The 19,610-nt window shown below is 41.3% G+C and overlaps 1 protein-coding gene across 3 annotated transcripts in view; it reads left to right on the top strand.

The window, feature by feature from the left end:
- The first annotated feature begins 3,677 nt into the window (after window positions 1-3,677).
- Window positions 3,678-19,610, top strand: part of LOC131876886 (cAMP-specific 3',5'-cyclic phosphodiesterase-like) — a 125,191-nt gene continuing 109,258 nt past the window's right edge. The window contains exons 1-3 of one of the 3 annotated variants that reach the window (XM_059222420.1): window positions 3,678-3,818; window positions 16,890-17,326; window positions 17,426-17,443. In XM_059222420.1, coding sequence (XP_059078403.1) covers window positions 17,067-17,326; window positions 17,426-17,443 — 278 coding nt within the window. In that variant the 5' untranslated portion in view covers window positions 3,678-3,818; window positions 16,890-17,066. Of the gene's footprint in view, window positions 3,819-16,542; window positions 17,327-17,425; window positions 17,444-19,610 lie in introns of those variants that run through there. The other 2 variants (XM_059222422.1, XM_059222421.1) reach the window with 2 other exon arrangements.

Genomic DNA, 19,610 nt, shown 5'->3' with positions numbered 1-19,610 from the left:
GCCTGGTTCGAATCCCGGGGCTAGTCGAGACCAGACTTCTTTGCAATCTATAAATTACAGCTGAATAGTTGCTTGAACAGCTTAAAATGAGCAAACTTGCCGTCATTCCCGAGTGCTAGGTATGAATTAATGATGGCTACGATGACGGAGCTGGAATATTTGCACAATTGGGACACCCATCATTAGATGGCGTGCTGAGTTACTGACTCTGTAACAAACAAAGAAAACAAGCAAATAAGCCGCACAAAACCTTGTTCCGTTAAAGGAGCAGTTAGAGGTTGTCCCTACTTATAACATTAAAGGGGGCAAGCTCTCCTGCCCTCTGTTTTCTAAGGCGATTTTGGTGATAAGGTGTAAAAGCAAAATTCTGCTGAATTCTTTTTGACACTGTTATGGAGGACTTTTGGATTAAGCACCCAACAATAGATGAAACTTAATTCTAACACCGTATATTGAATTCTAAATGAGCAAGTTCATTTTATTTTGGAAAGAATGATTGTGTCATGACCAAAAAGTTCATAGACTGCATTTATTTTCTAACGAGAATAAGGGTCCCTGAAGCGAGAAAATACAGAGGAAGATGCGAGAAGGTGCATTTATAGTTGAGAGAGGCCCCTTTTTCTCGAATAGGAACGAGAGACGACCGAGAGGGTTGAATTGACGAATCTCGCACTTATCAACCTTTCAGACTTCTTCCTTTGTCCTAACAATAAGGGTTGTTGTTAATACATATCTCTGAAGCTTAAAAACAAATGCTTGTAAAAGCGCCAGACAACATTGAGTGCTTCATTGTTGGACCAAGTTACACCCACCCGAAAACATACATATGTCGATGCACATATGCACAGACCAATTTGGAACAACTTTTCCAAGATCAGCCGTGAAATTGGGGGAACGAATCAATCCTCAGCCCAGAATGATAATGATATGTGTCCTCAATTTTGAAAGCGAAATTCTGTACAATCGGTTGCGGTGAACAAAAAGCTCTAAATATAAAGTCTTGAAAACACATGTACAACTAGTTTCCAGCTCACACTGATTTCAAGTTCGATTCTACAGGTCGTAACTAAACTGCAGATACACATAAACAAGCGTCTAGCCCATTAACTTCTGGGTTAAGGACAACCAAAGTTGTGTCGTAGGAAGTTGCACACGAAAAATTATTAAGATCGGTTTAAATGTTTTTGAGATTTGAATGACAGTATGTTCGTCTCGTTGCAGAAGGACCCAACCCATTTCTTTCATAACAGAGTTTCATTTCTTCTGGATTTAACGCAATGTCCTGACTGAAAACCTATAGGCCTCTGGTCATGGAGGTCACTAGAGGTTGTAACCAATACCGGGCGTTGGCCACAAATCGGGGCACCCACCGATATCGTCTTAAACCCAGACGATAACGACAAAGTAACCAAAAAGAATCATGTGAGGCGATCGGCAAGGAGACAAAAATAACGCCATGATAAAAAAACGCAATATCTCAAAAAAGCTATGTCTGATAGTGATAATTTTGCGATGCCCCATATGTTCATTTTTTATGACACAATTTTGGTTGGTCTTTATCCAGTGGTTAAGAAGCTACTGGCATGTTTATAAGTGTCCCTACTTTATTTCCGTCCTGTAGATTGATACAAAATTTGACACAGGAATGGCTGAACATTAAATGAGATAGAAATCGTCCAAGACATTCATCTTATCGTTATCTTTCAAGGGGCTGGAACTTTCGGTCCCAATGCCTCCCCTGATAGCTTATTGTGAGAGCCCATACATACATACATACATTCGGAAAACGATGTGTTCCTGAGTTGCTTCTGAGCTATCAAAGGCTTGCGCATATGTTGGGCCTCGGAGCATCGTTAGTACTGCACGTAGAAGTGAGAAGAAACGAGCTACAATGGTGCAAGTCTTGGTGTCTTTGAGCCCTTGGAAGGCACCCATTCCATTTGAGGAGTCCCAGTCATAATACAGACAAGTTGCAGAGGCTTTAAGTGCCATGTGAACCTTCCTGCCTATACACTACGGAGCAAACGATGTTTAAACTATTTATACTATCTAACCATTGTCAAACACCCACCGTGTTGTGGCCTTTCAAAGGCTGGGAAAAGGAGATAACCAGTTACAAGTTGCAGTCGAGGTGATGTTTTAACGATAATTATGGTTTTCGTCGATTTCGTCTTGAGGGTCGCTCGGGAGAAACCCCCCTAAAACCGCTTAGCCAAGCATGCGCGATGCAGAATTGAAGCGAAATCGAGCTCAAGAGACCTAACCAACGAATGGGATGCTCTGAACGGAACGTTAATGCGCCGCATTCAGACCCCCGGAAGAAATAGAGTCGATTCTCCCTATGGGTATCTAGTTCTCTCGTTCCTGCCATCGAATGGATTGCTAGAGTTTGCACGACCTCTTGTTATTTTGGACTTCTTGAAAAATGTTATCTGTCTGTAGTTGTTTCCAATTTAAGATAGTCGTCCATGCGAAATGAAATTTCAATTACCCACAAAAGTACTTACTCGGGTTCATTTCCGGAGTGTCAACATGAAAAATCACCAACTCATGGATAGGGACAGAGGGGGAAAAAACTTAATGAGGATAGGTGCAGAAAGCTTCCGTGGCCAAAGAGATCTCCCTGACCCAACCCATGTTTTCGCCGCAGCGAGCACCAATCAAGAATTGAAGCCAAGGGCTCAAATATTCATCAATAACTTGTATCGTCTATTCGTGGAGCACACATGCATTTCAATTCAGACCCGCTCTATTGTGTCAGATCAGCCTCAACTTATCTGCTTTGAGGTTTTTCCAAACACACGCATGTACACTACCCCCATAGTACGTACACTTGTGAATGTGGTTTTTGTTATCCTGTTGCCAGTTGTCAGTTTGTTTTCTCTTCAAAGTCAACTTCATTCACCAGCCAAAGCGTTCTATTATTAAGGCCCTCCTAATTCAATTCCATGAAGGCAACCCTCCATCCAAAGACCGGCATTGCAGTGAGCCAATGGACGTGTTGAATAAGAGATGAGAACCCCCTGTTTAGAGGCCGTCCTTTTCTGCCATCTTACGATCGCCCGGGGCCAGGAAAGTGAAACTTGAGGTCTTCAAAGAAGAAGACAGCCTTGAAGCCACGCACTAAAAAAAACTCAACTCTGTGCGTTTTCCATCCCGTGGAGTTCAAGGCTGTGCGATTGCTCATATGATGTGATTTGCCCATGTCAAACTCGCTCGTGAAGGCACACCGCGTTCTGTGCTCTGACACCCAAAGCAATTGAGCATTGAAGCTCGAGGACGACGAGGACGACGAGGAGCAGGGTTGGAACGAGGAAGGCGTGCCTTTGATCGAGGCTCCAACGCCGCACGGATCTCTACTACAGGCAAACTGCCGCGCTTGCTCAACTGCGCTACGTACGTACGTACAGTATGTAATCCAAGACACATTCCGCGTTGCAACAGATGAGCTTGAGTAGTCAGGAGAGCTTCTTCAATGGATGTGGAGGTGATAGGTTGATGAAGATGATAGCATAGGCGCTTCGGTTGGTTACCTAGTAATACTACCAGTGAGGGATCCAATTCGGGTTCGCTCCCGGGAAATAGTGTGGTGAATAACAGTCAAGAAGACGACGAAGAGCTGGATTGCCAAGTGTGTCTCCAAGTGACATGGGTTCAAGTGAAACTGATCGCTTGCTTGATCGGGAAGAAAAATGAGCCAGTTTGGCAATACGTGGGCGCCCAAAGGGCATTGCGCATCATCCTGAACGAGAGCTTGGGTAGTGCAGTGATATCAAACGACTGGAACAGGAGTGGAACTAAATTGACAAAGTACTGCAGTGAGTATACAACAAAGATATTGTTTGATGAAGAAAACAGGAAAAAGATTCGATTGAATGTCTGCACAGAACGACGACGACGACGATGACAACCACGTGAATGTCAACCAAAAGACGCACTATCACAATCAGAGGAAAATTATATCGGTCTATATTAAGAAGTAAATGAAGATTATTTCGATTCTTTGACTTTTTTTCCGATAATTGGTCAGAGTTGCTCAAGAATTGAATACTAGCATATTTCTATATTCGCCGGTGTACTGCAAGTATTCCTTTTGGAGATCAGGGCAAAATTCTACCATTCCGTGAACGAAAATATTCTAAAATAGACCTCAGAGTTATAGTTGATAGGTCATGGACGCATCACTTCTTTAATTTGACATAATATTTCCCTGCATTGTATGGGGAGAAAATTTGATGACCCCGAGGTCGGTTGATTATCTATCAAAAGAGACAACCCGATGATATCAGGTGGACACCAACGCTAAGAACAAAAGTGCAAAAAGGCCCCATAAGTCTAGTGTGCCAAAAGTGTAACAAGACATTTTTTTTTTACTTAAGAGACCCATCATCAGGCATCAATTGGATGTGTCGAGTTGACAGAGAAAATTGCCCATTTGAACATAATTCTTTATGAATAAAACTTCCTGGTTTTTAGGGGGGGGGGTGCATGCTCCCAAATGACGTGCAATGGACCTGGAATTGGAAAACATCCGGCTCAAATACACTCATATGAAAGTGTTGATGTAGGATGAAGGAATTGGAAGGCAGAGTTGGGTTAGTTAATCTCGAGCGGGAAACGACGTCTCCGAAGTCTTAACTCACGCTCCGTGGAAAGTTGACGCCCAAATGCGACGATGCTGCACAAAGTTTAGATGCCCTCTTTGAGACCAAATTACCACCCTCACCTAGGCGTGCTTTGTCATCATTTGCGAGTTCTCGCAACCTCAATTCAATGGTTTCTGAAAATGCTTGCAAAAAAGCGTGTCCCCGAAGAAGGTCACCCATAAAGGTTTTATACCCAAGTATAAAGCCATCCAAACAGGTTGGAGGCTTTAGTGCATGATAACCACCTGAACATGGCCATTGATTACATCAATGAAACCACGACCGCTAGTAGCCAACGTTACTTAACATTTTTGAAGCGAGTGGATAACTTTGAGTAAAGATGGCCATTTAATGTCTATTTACATTCACTTTGCTCAACAAACATTGAGATTGCTTTAAATCTGAGATTTTCTTCAATGAGCGGTCGGTCAGGTAACCACTATCCTTGAAGCTAATACTCTTTGCCAAGACTTGTCTGGAGGCTTAGTCATTTCAATTTTAACCTCAGACGGAAAAAAATTGAGAAACCAATATTCAACTCGATTGCAATGGACCATGAAATGAACGATGAACATTTTGAAACATTCAAAAGGTGAGGTAACCTAACCATCGAGCACTCAAGGCACATTAAGAGTAAAGAAAAAAAATTACCGAGAGAGCTCGACTGTTGAATTCTTAAACAGGCTGGTTGGCTTTTATTGACCTTGGGGCAATTTTGAGACATGGTGGACCATGAAAATTCATTCGCCTCACACTCGGACAGTCACGTGTAGATTATTAGAGTTTATTAGATTATGTTAGAGTGCAATTCCAGAAATTAAGTGTTGAGTCGAGAATTTTCAAGATTCGGGACATTTTTCATGTGGGCCCTTGTAATCCCCATATATCCTTTAGTTGGTCTATTCACCTTCATTCATGAATAGTTAAATGGCCTCAAGGCTGTGTTCAAACCAGGCTTTTCCAAAAGTAGGTATATGTCTTTTGTCGATAACCAAGGTTTCAATTTGCCTGTCCATTTGAACAACATTAATTCCAGAACTCGTCAACACACTACTTAAGGCCTTTACAAAACTTTTCCACAACAATCAAACTTTCAATTACCAGTCCATTTTCCACATTCTCAATATGAAAATAAGCTCTTGTAAAATTAGTCAAAAAAGACCAATCAATCAATGCGTCGGAACGATCCAACAAAACATATAAGCGAACCCAATGCGAACATGGGAATATTTCAAACATGCTTTGATGGAGCACTTCCCTCCAAGAGAACCCATTCGTCATCACTGACTAGATAGAGAATACTGACTGGTGTATTGTCAGTAATCTCCGGCCTTTGTTGCTTGACATAATTGAAAACATTGCAATCCGCGTTCGTTTCCTGTGAGGCACACACTGAGAGACACTTCAGGAGATAATGGTGCTTATCCTTTACACACATCTGAATGGCCACGAGTTCTCGTGTCCATGTCGAATTTGTCGGTTCAAAGAGTATTTTTGGTCACCATTGTTGGACAGCTTTGGAGGGCATAAAAGAGACATGTCTTGATGTGAACTTTTTTGGGACCATCTTGGGCAGCTCTTTCAAAGAAATTTGGACCCTTTGACCATGGATCTCCAGCTTTAGCCCAACGTTCCAATTTGAGCTTGAACGTGTGAGGGTTGTGAACCCTGAAAAGACAGAAGAAACAAAAATGTCCTTCATTTGTTGCTCTTTCACGTTGAATTACTTTGATGCTTTGTTCCCGGCTTGGTTACCAAGTTCCATGTTGTGCCCGGTTTCTTCCACTCCTGGTGTTTCCTGCTTCCGGTTCTTCCTTTGTTTCCCCTTCTTCTTCTTCTTTTTGGCTTTCCCTTGTACTCACTCGTAAGTGCAAAAGTTTGATGAATGCGCGTCGAATGCTTTTCGAGGATTGCATGTAGAATTGCGATGTAAGAATTTCCCTGGGCCCGCTAAGTTGCTGCTGCGTTGGCCTTGATGAAGATCTTCCCACCAGGATTACTCTTTTACTCTACGTCTCGTTCTTTGCATGGGGAATGAAAAATAATCTGTTTTTGTCGCCCAAGCAGCCTTGATGCTGAAGGTTCACCTTCAAACGATTTTCAGATTTCAGATTTCATATTCATTTTCCCTTCTGGTCTCAACGGAGAAGGAACGGACAAACGAGAAACGAGAAAGGGGGGGGTATGGCCCAACGATTAGTAATAAAATTGGGAGCATTTCCTTGGAACGAGACCCGACAGGACAGGACCCGAGATACGGGTAGATATGCGACTTCATATGAAGTTTGAGTTCTGTTGGGCTAGGAACTTGAATCGGTCTTGTCCATCTGTTGGGCCTATCTTTTCGTGCTCTATCACGCACACACACCATCGCACCCATAAGCATATCAACATATAAGGGCGTACACTGAGTAGAAAGACCGGCGACGGTACCGGTTTTGGGCGTGTTCCACACGTCAATGCCAGACAACAAAGACTGGTAATCTACTCCTTTGAGGGCTTTTCGAACGGTTCATCGGCCATTGGTCATTGGGAGTAAACGCACGAACTCGCAGTTCCGCTGCCAATGATGAGACAGCAAAATTTGGACCACTCTTCGCTCTTAATTGAAGGTAAAAAAAAATGCCTTCTTCCGTGTCCATTCCCACTGGCCATGAGGGCTGGTTGACTCCTGAGTTTCCGGGCCAATCATTGTGTGCACGAAAGCTCGAATTACTTGTTTTACCATGTTGCTCATCTTTGCGTAGGGTCGAGAAATTCTCCAATCTCGCCAAGCCGTCGTCATTCAAAAGTCGTAATGGATGACGCTTAATTTTGGGCAATGTTTCAAGAATTTGCCCTGTTATTACTTCCCAATATCTGTGGCAGCCCAAAGTACATCACCTTTGTTTTGGGCTGATTGGAAATCAGTGCGTTGATCGTTATGATCTCCCAGATCACGCGTATTTAGTTGTACCCACACTTTATACTGTAAAGCTTTGTGAAAGCCAAGATTGTCTAAGTAAACATGTATTCGTGCTCGCTCTTGTTGTTCTTCTTGGCATCCTGCAAAATGTTCCATCAAAAACATAATCCTCCTGGAAGGCTCGCTCACACCTCAAATAAAACTCGCCGGCCTCAATAAGACACTGAGAAAATAATGGAACAATTATTGCGCCTTACGTTGGACTTCGAGATCTATTTCGAAATCTATTCTTTCCTTGTCTTGTTCCCGCTAGTCCATGGACCACTCGACGACACTGTCCCCTTTTACAATTGCCATGAGACAAAGAACATTCAATTTTCTGTTGTTTCTTTTTGGCCATTTTTCAAACTAATATGTATAATTTCCCAATTGTGTTTTAGATGGAACCAAGTTTCCTTTTTTTAAAAACTCGATACGTTTGAATGCGGACATCATAATATACAACCGTTATGCACCCAAATAGTCGATGATACCCATGACGAATTCTCAACAGACTATTGGTCGACGGTCGACTCATCAATAATTCAAGTTGGTGTTTCATGTCATATCTTCCCATTATTGGTGGAATCGATTTTAGTATATGTTTCGGCCTTTTCCAACCCAATTTGCAGACTCATTCCCCCCAGTGGTCTCGTGGGAGAAATTGAGAGATTTTCCATTCCTGTTGTACTGTACATACAGTACTACTCGGGAAAGTTTTCTTCCATCCATCTACTGGCTCTCAAAACGAGTGTCGTATGAAGTTGTGAGAGTGAGTCTTGGACAAATGTCACTCCAAGTCCTCGGAATTCCTTCATAGAAGCAGTAGCCAATGTAATGTCCTTCTCCTTGAGGCGAGAGACGAAAACGTACATATCCCGGATAAAATACGAGAGAATCACACTGAAGAGAGAGTGGAGCGTGATTTGACAAACTCTCAAATTTCGGGAAAGACTTCTCGCTAGTCAAGGGGCACTGTACCACTGCCCACAAGTTAGTTAGACTGTAGACAGTACAGAGAAGTGCTCAAGTTATTTGGCAGCATGTCGTCATAGGAAATGATAACGACAGGTGTCACTGGCTTTCCGGGGCTGACGTCATAAATTGTTGAATTTCTCGCATGTTGTCACGTCTCATTTGATCCTGGAGAGAGGATAATTGGCTTCAAAACTTGGTCAATATTTGCTTGGTAGCGAAAAAAGAGTCTTGAGGTTTCGCAGACATTTTGCAGGGTATAGAAGACACCTGAAATGTACCATACCGTGCCCTCATGGGCTGGGACGACAAAAAAAGGTGGCTGGTTGGCTGGATAGCCGTTTCAAAAGAGATCAAATTCAACGTATGCGAGTAAAAAATCAGATCACCACATGCTACTATCTACAGATTGGATCCGGGCAAATCAGGGGATAATCTCTCTATGTGAATTAATGGAAAAGAGTATTTTAATCAGAAATTTGATTGAACCTAAAAGAACATGCCAAAACCCCTGTTCTACGTACATTTACGACACACTTTTGGACACATTAGAGTTGCGGCAGATTTCGAATCCAGTCTTTTCATGATGATATTGAAACTACTCAACGTCTATCGGTATTCATCATTTTTCTTTTTCAACCACATTTTGAAAAGAAGGGCCATTAAAAGATGATTTGCCGTTTCGCAAAAGTATTTCTTTTCCTCTCGATCATTTAAATTCATTAAGTGGTGTTTATCCGCTCTGCCCAATGAAATTGGGCAAAACATGGAGTCTCGATGTAAATATCTACTGAATGTGCCGAAAAAACGCTTGTTTCATTTGTTCAGAGTGAGGAAGTTATTGACAGATATTTTTTGAGTACGTTGCCATCTTGAATATTGTACTTCGTTTTGCCACGACACTTGTCAAATTCAACGATTGATTCCAAATGAATAACGTTAATAAAAGATTGAAAGCCTCAAATCCAAGGTTGTTAAGTACTTTCAAGCGATTCATAGTGACGGGACACATAAAGAGCTCTTTTGCATTGTGACATGTCTAGAGATGGCCAAAATTTGTTTTATCCGTTTAATGTCCTAAAACAAGTCTAGTTGCATAAAAAAGCACATTTCATGTGTTCTTTGCATATTTTGGCTTTGTTTGGGGGGAAAGTGAAGAAGAAATCTTCCAATTATTATGGCAACTGGCTTCAACAGTGTGACAGCCGAATTCGCTTGACAGCAACCGATCTTACAACCCACTAAGAAGAACATGTGAAACTGTCAGTAAAATTTTTTTTAGGCTTGTGATCAAGCTCGGATGTTGGAAGCTTGTTATTCTGATTGTGCGCACAACTGTCCAATGCTTTTTAGTACAAGAATGAATTTCACGGTGGCTCACAAACTCAATCAAATGATGATACAAGGGAGTTCGGACTTGCTTGAGTGAAGATATATGCATTGCTCTGTTTATCTGACATTTGCCCCTTTGCATGCTTTCAAGTTCGTTCTCACTGCCCCTTGGTCATTATTTTCCCCTTATCTTCCTTTCAATCCTCCTTTTCAATTTTTTAGCATTTTCATCAAATCTTGGCTCATTTTGTTGGTTTTAGAGCATTCCCCATATCTGCATGCCATATACTGTAGTTCGTTTTATTGCATACTTCTCACTATATTTTGACCCATTTTTAATCATATTTTAGCGCAAGAAGCGATTTTTTAAAGCATGCAGTTCTCATCTCTAAAGAAAGGGCAATTTCTTTAAAATAATTGCATGATATTTCCAATAGAAATAATGATATACATATTGATTATATTTTAGCAGCTAAATTATACTGAATTAATAACTATACACTCTCGTTTATACATTTGACGCCTCGACTGACCAAGAATCGCAATGAAAAATATTACAATAATATATTTCTTGCTCGGGCAGTCAAAGCTTCTACAACCATTAATAAAACTATTTTCTAGATCCTGTTTGTCCCTTTTCTGGAGCTAACTTCTCCGTTCCAAACCTGTCTAGAAGCGCGTGATAACACAGGAACCTAAATATTAATGATGAACGGTAAGAGCTCAAAACCGGAACTCGAACTTTCAACCAACACTTACTCGGGGTTTCCTTATCTACGTGGTGTACTAAAACCAAAATAATAGTTAGTTGGAACTTTTGGGAAAGAGCCCACAGGCTGTTGATCTTTGTAGTATAACGCAGTCAAGCAACAATTCAAACTTTTGACAAATTTCAAAGCTCAAGTGCTGCATTCGGCAGGCAGAGTTATGCTCGTCTTGACACGGACATGTACATATTTCACAAAACGCTTGTTACTACCCAATTTGAAAGGCTTGCTTGGCCTTTGCCTGACGGGTGGGATATCGATTTTCTTTCACAATTTTATCGTCCAATGGGCCAACAAGTCCTGTACTCGAGGCTCTTTTTTTCTCTTTCTCTCCCTACCTCTTTCTTGCACACAACTTCCGTGAGTCTGGTGCTCTTCATCAAAGGAATGTGGGACTCAAACGTGATGCTTGAGATCTATGTTTTAGGTGTTTTAAACTCCACTGGAATTATACTGATTTTGATCGCCCGTTTGGGCTTTCGTTCGAAAAAGCTTCACTTCAATTTGAACCAATACATTTTGAAGCAAATCCACCGACTCTAGTGCAGTGCTCAGCTACTTTGGAGGAGGTTAAGGAGAGGATCAAAATCCAGGAATTGTTTTTGGTGTGTTTTTCTTATCTAGCATTCCTTTGAAAGTAACCATAAAGGCCTGCTACAAATGGCGAATAAAAGTTTTGGCTTTGATTTAATTTCGTCTACAGAATTCACAGTCACATAATTGCCTCTCATCGTATTCTCAGTTCCGTGGGATTTAGGGTGTGTCCCCTTTGGAAAAAAAACATCCTTGAGGAAAAATCATACACTTCGCGGACATTACAGAGCTCGTAGAGCCTTTAGGGATGGGAAGGTGGTATCGTTAGTTAGAACAAACATGGAACATATTCATGAAGAGAATTATTGGAAAGCACAAGCAAGTAAGCAACCTTCAGAACAACCGTTGATTGGCAAAACGGATTACAAAGTAGGTAGGCCTTCTTGAGCATCCATCCATGTTCCAAGAATTGAGCTGCTGCCATAACAAAAGGCCGTGGACAACTTTTAACCTAGACTTGACAATTCCATCGACCTTGGAAACTTTTCCTGCAATTTACAAGCGAATTCATCAGACAGGACCGTATCGTTCACATTTAACGAGCTACAAGCAAATGAACAGTCGTTCATCCCTTTGTGTTTGGAAGGCAGCTATGACATTGACGTTGCTTGTTTGAACACTTGTGAAAAGGATTTGGGAAAAGAATTGAGAAATGGAGACCAAATATTTTCAAGTGAGGACATGGAAAAATTGGACTTTATAGTTGACAGGCCTTCAGAAAGATAGATATCGTCATAAAGATAGGATAGTTTCAGATTTATGGTCCCCAAGACATGTATTGAGACAGTGACTCCTCCTCGGTTTCGAGACTTTTTCATTCATTTTGGCTCCAACGAGAGCACTTCATTGCCAAACTAGAAACCTTTAAGAAATGTCCAGAAGTAGCAGAAAAGATTTTCTGCGCCGAATATGAAGATGAAAAAAGATACATCCAACCCGTGAAAATTCACTTTTCAAAAAGGCATTTTCAAGTCTGGCACTCTTAAGCAATGCATTTAATTTCCTATCATATTCTGATGGGCGTCACTGTCTAAACATTTTTTTGAAAATATGTTTCTACTATTTGAAGCAATTCGAAAATACTGTGCCGTATTGGTATGCAAAACTCTGACTTGTTTGAGATGGATGCAATTGGCTCCTTTAAATAGCATTTTTCTAATGATGTCAGCACAAATTTTGGTAGTACACTGGGATACCTTTCAATACAAAAGAGGTACAGAAAAACCAAGAAACAAGGCGCAATATTAAGCAAAACAATTTACCAGAGTTTCAAAAAGTCTATTCTAAACATAAATAGATCCTAAATTATGCCAAAAAAATCCAAAAACACCTTGTTTGGCAAAAAAGTATTTTTAAGCATGTTAATTTCTATTTCTTTTTGGTGTTTATCAAAATGCAATGGTACATGAATCATCCTTGTCATGGATAAATAAACTGGAACTCTAATCTCATCCCTTAGCAAGAGAACAAATAAGCTTCAAAAGTATGAGTGACCCTCCAAAATTTCATGGTGACGTCATATTCCTTTCCTGCCTCAATGTCCCAAAATTCCGCTCGAACCTCTCCATGGAGTTGCACGATGTTGGGTCGTGCTTTCGCCGATCCAAATGCAAAAATTGACGGAGATTGGTCAAAAACCCTCTTCAGCTTGACTAGCAGAAAGATGGCTCAGCTTGACGTAATTGTTTTGTTTTTGGTTTATTGCTATGACCTGGTTTGACCACTTATGATAGCTGTGGAGCTCTAAAAAGATTAGAGGTTGGAAGGAAAAAAGGAGGAAAAAGGACCACAACCGCCTCGCTAGCAGTCCATCTCAGGGTTTAGTAAATCCGGCCAATGAGCCAATTTTAGCCTTAAAACCCTCTTAAAAGGATGTAGATTCTCATAGTTACGGGCATTCCAATTTGGGATCACCCGGACAAAATACGAATGCTTTCGACACATGAGTCAGTGTGTTACAATAAATGAGTTTGACACTATCATAGTGTCTTAATTTTTCTATTTTTCTGCTGTCTGAACTAGATTTTATGACAAATTTGCCTCAAGTTGTGAAGACGAAACGGCAAACGTACCACCAAACATCACGCAACTTCATCAAGAGATTCAAGTAAGAGGTTGATACTGACGTGGTGTATTGTATAAGCCAGAATTTGACAAGCCAATATTTTGTTTTTATTACTTTAGCTTCGAGAAGTTCACTTTATTTAATTATTTCTAAATGGCAATTCCGTGTTTCTCAATGTCTTCGGGCGTTTTTTGAGATACCCTTCACTTCAGCTATTCACGTAAAAGTTAATCAATCGAAATCCCTTTGCAAAATAAGATGTGATGACTTAAGGTACAATCAAACTTTGAATGTCCGTAACGAGACGTGGGATGCGTGAACGAGAGCAAAGTGCCTCACTTCATGTGGGTCTGAGTAAGAGCGCATTTTTAGAAATATACATATTATTACTAACGCTGACAGGTCATTTGTCTCGTTGGCATACAAATGAACTCTTCTTATCACTTTGTGTCTTGCATTTTTTCTTGTCGGGATAACGTGCATCGCAATTGTTAGACAAACTATTGTTCTTACATCTCATTAGGCCAGTTGACAATTGTCATTGTACATTGGCTTTGTCAAGGCCTCAACAATTGGTGATTCTTTTCCTTCCTGCTTGCGGCATCACTAGAATAAGTTGCAAGCTAGAGCAATTCTCGTGATACTTTAGAGGTGAAAAGAGTTTTGGCTCGAGAGGCTAGTTTGGCTTAAAGTCATCAATCATTCGAAATTCCAAGGGATCCAAGGTTTTGGCAAAATGAACATGTTTTGCCTCATTTTAAAGGGTTGAAAGAAACTGACCCGTGTTCATTAAGTATATAGCATTGGAGGGAAAGACTGTATGTTGGCTTAGAACATCCTGATCAGGTCACAGCACCAAATTCGATTGATGTGTGTGTATCATATTTTAGCACACACTTTTATACATCTTACGAAATGACATGACCGAGAGTCACAAATACGGGTAATTATTTTGTGCCACTAAGATAATAAGATTTTACCTGGATTTATAACGGTTTCCCACAAAAAGCGGCCCACCCAGGGAGGAGCAACTCAAATCAGAATTTAACTTTTATTTGTCAAATTGTTCACTTAAAGGTTATTATGTTGAAAGGTTATGTACTTCATCCAGAGTGGGTGAACTAGTCAAATCTTATGTAATCATTTTCTTTCTCGGGCACCCTCATTGTTCCATTTGCTTCCCTCAAATATTCGTTGGAACTATAAAGTAGCTGACCCAGTAGCATCCTTTAAGTCGTCAAGTTTAAATCAATGGGCTGGGGATCCCATTCCAAGGAACGGCAAGAAAGTCCGCAAAAGAGAAAAATGACAAAGTTAATTTTTGGGGGGAAGATGTTTTGATCGTTTTAGTTCTCATTTTGGATAAACTGAATGTTTAAAGGAGTGAGAAAATTTTCACACCCGTTGAACAAGTCCGTTTCTTACATTGTCGGCATATTCTCGTATTTGTTGTCGACTTGTCAGAGTCAAAATTATGTTGCCTCTTTAAATACCAAAGAGATTGTCTCTCAGAAAATTGAGACACTCTCTTGCTTCTCTTATTCCTTCGTATTGCAACAATACTCAAGGGTTCATGAAGTTATATTTCGCACAACCGGAGTCTTGTTAAGCCTAAAAAATTCGGAATTGGTCCAATTTCAAGGCCAATGACCATTACAGTGTCTCTAGAGAGCATCTTCTCAGTCATGATTCCATCTGGTTCTTTTTTTCAATCGACCGGATGAGACAACGAAGCAAGATTAGATCAAGAACGGGTGTGTTACATTTGATTGGATATCCCCTTATAATCGATTACATAAACTGGCGTCATGCCACAAGATCAACCAGATCTTAAGGGACCATTCTATCAACCCTTTTAGCTGCAGTAATCTGCTTATTGATCCCACCATAAGGGTTAAGACATAAAACCAAGGTATTCCTTCTTTGGTGTCCTTTTATTGAGCAACTACGACTAAAAAGCGCACAATATCGCCATCAAAATTGCCGCTACAAAGCCCATTTGCCTAGTTGGGTACTTGGTGAGCGAATTTCCGTTCCTTTAGTATTCTCAATCACACATTATGTTGGGGGCAATATCTCAATAGTTTTTGGTAAGTGGTCTCCTGTTGACATTTGGCTTTTGTCTTTGTACAGAAACCTTTACAAAGAGCCTCATTGAAGGCAATATTACGGCAAAAGAGCACGCACGGTCTTTTAAAGCACTCATGTAGTTTGTAATTGTTTCAAATATTGCGTTTGATAGCTGTCATGGTCCGGTGTCCGTGTCGACAAAAAACTAAGGTTTACGTTTTTCGGATAAATTGATCACTTCATGCATGCAGTCATCTCCAGTCACTTGAATGCTGGAATTATGTAGTAGTACAGTAGAATAGTAGTACTGGTTGAATACTGATCGGCTCACTTTCAGCTGTCACTTAAAGAAAAACCCGCAAGATCTAACTCCCATGTTCATTTGGGGGGGGGGGGTATCCAAATTCCACGATTTGGATCATCAGATGATCGGATCTGAAAGCATCTGGTTCTGTACGGGATTGCTTGACAATATGTAAAATCCATAACAATTCTTCTTAGCTCGCAATCCCCATCTTCCTATGTTGTAAATCAAGTCTCAATTCCGTGCGTTTCTTTTGAACTTTGGAATTAGGCTGAGAACAAAGCAATTCTAACTTTTCAAACGAACCAATGGATGATGGTTTGATGAAATGCTAGACTAAATTTTTGTACGACATCATTACTTTTATTGCACTTGGACTTCTCTTCAGATTCATTAAGGCGAGAAGCACAGTACGTGTTGTTTATAGGTCCAAATAGTTCTTAATAGTACTTGGACCTTTAGCAATCTTCACAAATTACTCGTTATCGAGAACAAATCAATTTGGAGCGTGAGCATCTCTCTCACTCGACATCAAAGTCGCCGAGCAATAATTGCTGTTGTCCTCCAGTTTTGTTTTAAGACGTGTCGTGTGTGTCGTACCTCATCTAGCGCCATAATTACGGCCAACCTGTCTTTTCAAATGCCCGGATCATAACCCCGATTACGGAACAATTTTCAAGGAAACCCATTGTGCATGTGCACTCTCAGAAACGCTTTCTTTGTAGTAAGTACAGTGCTCGTCTTTGCCCTGTAAAAAATGATTCGGCCTTTGTTCGACCTTGTGTCGATCCTCGTGTAAAGAGAAATCAAACAAAAGCCTCACTTTCCTCCTCAATTGTCTTCGCCGCCGAGTTGCGTCCTTTATTCAGGCTCCCTCCTCACTATACAGTAGTCTACGTGTTTGATGTCTTCATCTTAATCCCAAAGCAAATGACGAATGACGTGCACCAATATTGGCCTTTGTCTTCTACTTCTTCCTCCATTTCTCGTTCCACTCCAAGTTTAGTTGGCGTATGCGCCCCTCGTGGCGTTGAAGGCCGGGCCCGTTCGTATCTAGCATTGGAATTCAGTGTCTGAGCTCAATAGATCGTTTCAAATTGATGTTCTTGTGTGAAATCAGTTCTCGTATTTAGGAGCAAACCATCGTCTTTGTTGAATGAAAGATATATGCCTTTTCATGAAATGATTTCAGGTTAGCCAGCATGCGACTCTAATCGCGGATCTTCGAGATAAACCCGTTTAAGGGAACACAAAAACTACTCTGATTGGTGAGTTGATGCTTGGAGCCAAGGAAACAGTGAGGATCAAGCACGAGGTTTGGCCAAGGTCTTAGGAGTGAACGTAGTCCGTGCAATCCCAATGGTTCAAAATGCAAGGCGAAAAAGGAAGTCTTTTGGAACTGCAGCGCTATCATCGTGACACGTGGTCACCGACAAAGCACGCCCACGTGGGAGAAGACAGCGAAGAAGAGGAGGAGGAGGTGGTGGTCCAAGAAGCTGGGGAATCCAACCTCAAGGCCTTACGCGCCCTGCAAGGCCGCCTGTTCATCCCTGGGCCTCCTACCGTGCCCCGAACGGTAAATCCCCGGCGATCAGCAGCAGCACGACGTCACACCCTTGCAAATCTCAGGTAGGAAACCTTTTAGCATCTTTTATCTTCTTCTCCCACTGGAATGGGCAAACATGTTAATCCGTTCATGAATAATGCCTTTCATTTCTTGCCCCATAGTGGAGATCCTAGTACAAGGTAAGAAATATGTACAGTAGGTAGATGGCACCTCGGTATTGCATCAAGGCCTTCGGGAATGTGCACCCAAGGGCTAGAAAGGAAAAGGAAAGTTTTCCCCTCTGAGGAGTGACGCTATCTAACGGTGTGAACTTGAAGCTCGATCGTCTTGTTTATGATATCGTATTCCAAAGGCGATGATTGCTTGTCACGACCTAAATACTGGGTATGGTTTTTACTACTTTACGTACGTGTTAACATTTTCTTTGAGGGTACCCTGAGTTTCGTGACATGTGCATGAGAAGAAGAAAAAAAAGTATGTAATTATCACCTACAAGGCCTACCCAATATGTGCTCTACATACACGAAGGCGAGAGGGGAGCCAATGTTCAAAAGGGGTCGATCCCTTGGCCAGAACAATTTTGATTGACTATTTTTCTTTTTGAAAAGGCGAACTTGAAACCAAGTTCAAGGTGTTTCCTACTTGCCAGAATGTGCAACATTTAAGGGGGTTATGCTTGACGCCTAGAGTGGCGATTTCATTGTTAAATGGGAGTTGATATAAGGAATGTTTGATCCCACAAAATGAATGTCCGAAGCCAAGAACACATGACAGCTTATTATATTTGTTGAAGTGTAATGAAACAACACGCAAGCCTGTATTGTGGAGATGCAAATGTTTTCCTAATCAACATTCAACTAACAAAAGAATTCGATTACCATTTACTTTTATTGATTCTGCGCTTGAAATTAGTGTTGCTTGAACCGCAGTAGCTTATCATTGGAACCAAACAATGTTATAAGTCTCATTGTGTGAACAAGAACATTTTACGCCTCTCCATCCCAGGGAACTCAACCCAACGTCACAATTGTACCTGTTATTGCGTAGATAACTTATAAGCATAAATAAAAGCCTCCGCTTTACAGGACCCGCCCAGTAAAGAAACGTTATGTCGGTTCTCCGCACACCCAGAAAAATAAATACACCTCGTGGTAGCAAAGACAAACATCCCTATTTCCTCCCCTCGTTTGGATCAGGGGTATGGCTTAGTTTTGCATTGAGCTTTCCAAACCTGCGTGTTCCATTGAAGGATGAACTTCTAACACGCCAACGTGTAGCGAAAAGGAGCTAGTGTGGGCCGAGTAGTCCAGGAGGCAAGTGTCGTGGGTTAGAATCCCGGCACTGAAATCCGACCTCGTGGGGAGGAGACGTGGCGTAATGGTTAATGCAGTTTCCTAACATAAGACTGGACCCTGGTTCGATTCTCCTCCCCGAGCTTTCTACAAGGAAAACTCTTAGTTTCGACCCTAATTACAAGCAAAGACGAGGAACCAAACTGAAACGGACTTTGATACTGCCTCTGAGAAACGTTGGATAATGTGATGGTTGGTTTCCTTTAAACCTTCCGAGTTTAGCATACACACGCATTAATTGCCTCTTAACTTGGCGGGATTCGTCAGTGAGTTTTGGAAATATAAAGAAATAATTTGCTGAGTTAATGCACTTTTTCCAATACATTATCAAGACGAAATGTACAACAGATATTTTTTTAAAATTTGAAATATACCTATGTATCACTTTATTAACTTGGACTTATTAAATATACTTTATTAAATAGTTTGTCGTATGCGTGCCTTTATTCAACCACTTCAAATTTCAATTACTCACCAGTGAGAGCGATTTCCTTTTATTACTAGGCGATATATTCCTCCTTTATTAGAAAAAGGAAGAAACCCGACAAAGACGTCAGGGTCCATATATGTCGCTAAAGTCTTCCTGAATCTCTTTCCTTGCCAGTCAATGGGCTTTTGGGGGCCCATAATCGTACACGGCCAACTCTCTTTATAGCCCTGAAAATCCACGGGGAAGGAAACGACTCCCTCATCGTCGTCCCCCCTCAAAATGGGTAGATTCGCAGCAAGATCCCTGTGTGTCTGACGAGAAGGATTCCAGAGCGGCATGCTCACCCCAGCCAACAAGCTTTCATTCATTTTCCAAGCATCCCCAGCATCCCGGAAGGTTGCGGGAGTCCAATACGAGCTCAGGGTTGCGCTTCTTCCCAATTTACGCCTTTTCATCGAGTCAAAGTCAAGGCTTTATGGAAGATCTTCCGAACGGATATGAGTTCCAGATCATATCCGACAAAAGTCCCAGTCCATTTTCTCACACCGGAACGTAAGCCCGAAT

The sequence above is a fragment of the Tigriopus californicus genome, chromosome 2 (genome assembly GCF_007210705.1).
Source record: "Tigriopus californicus strain San Diego chromosome 2, Tcal_SD_v2.1, whole genome shotgun sequence".
NCBI lineage: Eukaryota > Metazoa > Arthropoda > Copepoda > Harpacticoida > Harpacticidae > Tigriopus > Tigriopus californicus.
This window is presented reverse-complemented; position numbering and strand designations above follow the sequence as displayed.